This window comes from Accipiter gentilis, chromosome 3 (genome assembly GCF_929443795.1).
Source record: "Accipiter gentilis chromosome 3, bAccGen1.1, whole genome shotgun sequence".
Lineage (NCBI taxonomy): Eukaryota > Metazoa > Chordata > Aves > Accipitriformes > Accipitridae > Astur > Astur gentilis.
In genome coordinates this window covers 37722406-37726555 of record NC_064882.1, presented here as the reverse complement: position 1 = coordinate 37726555, position 4150 = coordinate 37722406, and the positions used below count along the sequence as shown (strand labels likewise).

The window sequence follows — 4150 nt, the reverse complement described above, 5'->3', positions numbered from 1 at the left end:
GGCGGCGGCGGCGGGGGGGGCCAGCCGTGCCCCGCTGCCCCCCTGTCCGGGGGCCGGGGGGCGGCAGCGCCGCCGCGCTGCCTTGGCGCGCCGGGGCGGCGCTGCCCGGCCCTGCCCTGCCCTGCCCTGCCCTGCCCTGAGGCGGCGGGGCGGCGAGAGGGGCGGGCGGCGCGGCCGTGGGGAGCCGCGCGGCGGGGCGGCCGTCGGGCCGTGGAGCGGGGGGCGATGCGGGCGGCGGGGCGGCGGCGGCGGCGGGGCGGCCGGGCGGGGCGGGGGCTCCGCGGGGCTCTCTAGGACGGCCGGCGCCCCGCACACCCGCCATGGATCTGCTGCTGGCGGGGAACGCGAGCCTGGGCTCCTCCAACGAGTCCCTGGCGCTGCCCCCCTCGTCGCCGTCCTCGTCGGCCCTCCTGCAGCCGCCCTCCCCCTACTCCCCGGCGGCCGTGGCCAGCCTGGCGGCGGTGGTGGGCTTCCTCATCGTCTTCACCATCGTGGGCAACGTGCTGGTGGTGATAGCCGTGCTCACCAGCCGGGCGCTGAGAGCCCCCCAGAACCTCTTCCTGGTGTCCCTGGCCAGCGCGGACATCCTGGTGGCTACCCTGGTCATGCCTTTCTCCCTAGCCAACGAGCTTATGAATTACTGGTACTTCGGCAAGGCTTGGTGTAACATTTACCTGGCGCTGGACGTGCTCTTCTGCACCTCCTCCATCGTCCACCTGTGCGCCATCAGCCTCGACAGGTATTGGTCGGTCACGCAGGCGGTGGAGTACAACCTCAAACGGACCCCCCGGCGGATCAAGGCCATCATCCTCACTGTCTGGCTCATTTCAGCTGTCATCTCCTTCCCGCCATTGATCTCCATGTACCGGGACCCCGAGGGAGATGGCTTTCCCCAGTGCAAGCTCAATGACGAGACATGGTACATCCTTTCTTCTTGCATCGGCTCTTTCTTTGCCCCCTGCCTCATCATGGTGTTGGTCTATATCCGCATCTACCGCGTGGCCAAGCTAAGGACCAGGACCCTCTCTGAGAAGCGTACGATGCCAGAGGGGTCCTCCCAGACTGAGAATGGCTTGAGCCGCGCTGCTGGCGGCTGCACGTCCCTGAGGATGCAGCTGGGAGAGAACGGACATTATTCAGTGCACCACTGGCGCAAAGCCTCTGAGCTGGAGGACATCGAGCTGGAGGAGAGCAGCACCTCAGAGAGCAGACGGAGGCGGAGCCGGGAGGAGCATCCCCGCAAAAGCAGCAAGAGCCAGTCCTTCTCCTACTCGTATTCCTCCAAGCACTCTAGTAGCCGTCTGTCCCGCTCTAGCAATCGCTCCATGCAGTTCTTCTCATATCGCCGTCGCCGGAAGCGTAGCAGCATCTGCCGTAAGAAAGTCACCCAGGCCCGGGAGAAACGCTTCACTTTTGTGCTGGCCGTGGTCATGGGGGTCTTTGTAGTTTGCTGGTTCCCTTTCTTCTTCAGCTACAGCCTCTATGGTATTTGCCGGGAGGCATGTGAGGTCCCTGAGACTCTCTTCAAGTTCTTCTTCTGGATTGGGTATTGCAATAGCTCCCTCAACCCGGTCATCTACACCATCTTCAACCAGGACTTCCGCAGGTCCTTTAAACACATTCTCTTTAAGAAGAAGAAGAAGAACTTCCGGCATTGAGCTGGAGGGATGGATTTGCCTTGAGCAGGAGTGGAGTTAAAAGAGAAGGAGAAGGCTCTGTGCTGAAAAAGAAGGGAGGGAAGAGAACACAGGGTTTGGGCTTAGAGAGAAGGAAGAGGGCTCGCCCCCTCCGTGGAGCAGAGCGATGCTGTGGGGTTCGGGGATAGTGCCGGGGAGGCTGAGGACATTCACCATGATACAGGGTGGTGACATGGGGCTGGAGGAGCGGTGCTGGAGTGTGGATGGGTAAATGGGGAGGGGAATGATTGTCTTTGAACCCTGATGGAGGGCATGGGGAGTCTGCAGAGGAAAATAGGCTAAGACACTGAGTTTGAGAAGCAGTGAGCTTTTGTGGGCTCTGGAATTTTGTGGTAAAACAAAAAGAGATATCAAGAGGAAAGGATTAAGTGGCAGGGGTGGTGGAGATTTCAGTATTTATAATGTAAGCAGCTGGGGGCCTATGGTGGGCTCGTCCCAGTAAGAAATTGGCTTTTACTGCTTACGTGGGGAAAGAAAGTGCAAAGTACCAGGCACTGACAGTGTTTTGAGTTATGAAAGAATTTAAATGTCTGCCAAAAAAACCCAAAAGAACAATCCAAACTCTTTTCTAAATAAACCTTTGTACTGTTAAAACCTTCTGAATGATGATTTTACGCAGGGCTTAAGACAAACAGAAAGCATGGGGTTTTCTTTTTCTTTGGAGGGGTCTTTGCCTATAGAGCTGGATGGGAAAAGTTTTTCCTATCTTCCCACAATTTTTGATTTGTCAGTGGGACAAACCTGGGAGTCTTGCATGTTTTCATGAAATATGAAAAAGAGCACATGTACCCCATGACCTTGTTTTCCCCTGTTGGATCTCCAGGCAGTAAATTCCTGCTCCATCCCTCTCAGATCAGTGGCCTAAGCACCTTGCTATCCTGGAGCAGGTAGTGGAAAAAAAAATCATTTTGGTGAACTCGCCTAACATTTTCTGAGTTAAAAGAAAAAAAAAATCAGATTTTCAACCAACTCAACTTTCATGTGCCCTGGGGAACTTCCCCCCCCCCCTCTTTTTAGGTCCCCTTCAAAAGGCTTATCTCAGGGGCTAGATGCGTGCTGCTCTCAGATGGGCAGTCGGAGGCAGTCTGCTATGCAGATTTTCAGAGGAAGGGCAATCACCACACCACTAAGGTCTTTAAATCCTTTGTATTTACAGTCTTAGAGCAACTAAATCCTTTATATTTATTTTTTTAATGAGAAGCATACATTGCAGATTGTCAGTGCTGTATGTGAACAAATCTCAAAAGACAGTGCAGCTGTTCCAAACCTTTAATATTAATGCTGCTTTCTTTCCCTTTTCTTGCTTGCATTTCTAGTTTATGATTTCAGAGGATTTTGTTGGGGGGAGGGGATGGAAGAGGGGAGGAGGGTTTAAATAGTTATTAAAGCAAACTGTATTTCCCATGGGTTTATAAAATGTCATAAACTGTAATGAAGAGAATGAGAGACGGGGACTGGTGTCTGTACATTGACCACTGCATACCAAGTGTAAGACTCAGCTGAACATATACATCCCTTCTCCAGCTGTGCTGCTGCAAGGTGTGTGTTCTGTTTGTGGGGTAAATACTGCTCCATTTTATGTGTATCACTCCTTCCATAGGCAGCAGGATTTGGCATCTGCCTCAGATGAACCTTTCCATAGTAAACAGCTCTTTGAAAAACAGAACAAAATCTTATCTCATACAGCAGGCTTCTTGAAACAGCTAAATTGAATCCATACCTCAGAATCATTAGATATCCCCTTCTTTACTCCCTCTCTTCTGTCTGAAAGGTGTCTGTAGCCTCTCTTCTCTTGAAATCTTTATGGCATAAGGAGAAATGATAGAGCAGTCATTTTGTTTCATCAGTTTTTCATAATAAGCATTTGGTTCACTTAACCCTAGAAAAGGAGGTGGTTGGTGGCTAAGATTCTGCTGTTTAATTCAATAGACAATTTAACTTCAGGGCCAACTCAGGTGGGAGTAAGGAAGTAAGGATTAGATGATTGCACCAAATGCATTAGAAGTTTGCTTGATTTCACTAAAGAAACAACTGAGACATTTTCAAAGTCCTAAGTCCATAACTCATTAGATCCTTTCTTGAAATAAGGCTTGGAATTTTGAAAAGATTTGAGCCTTGTTTAAACATCTGCACTTAAAGAAAGGATGTCAAGACTCATTTTCAGGAGCATCCCTTTGTAAATAACAAATGGTTTGGTACAAATACGTACCTGAGACAGATAAGAGGAAAAAAAATAGCAACTGAGAGGAGGAAACTACAAGCCATTTTTTCTTTTGCAAAGTGGAGAATTCTTTTTAAAGTTACATCAAGAAGAGCTGAAACAAGCTCATATTGTTTGTAGGTAACGATGTAGCTAAAAAGTTCAGGTCTGTTTTATCTGAAGAAACTATATAATTGCCAGAGCAACCAAAGCAACATATGGTACATAGCTACTACCTCTGAGCTACTGGACA

At 50.7% G+C, this 4150-nt stretch overlaps 1 protein-coding gene across 1 annotated transcript; it reads left to right on the top strand.

Moving 5' to 3' along the window:
• The first annotated feature begins 236 nt into the window (after positions 1-236).
• On the top strand, positions 237-2982 carry ADRA2C (adrenoceptor alpha 2C). Its single transcript, XM_049791044.1, has one exon. It carries the CDS (start codon positions 321-323, stop codon positions 1656-1658), a length of 1338 nt encoding a protein of 445 aa, XP_049647001.1. The 5' UTR covers positions 237-320; the 3' UTR covers positions 1659-2982.
• Positions 2983-4150: the final 1168 nt, after the last annotated feature.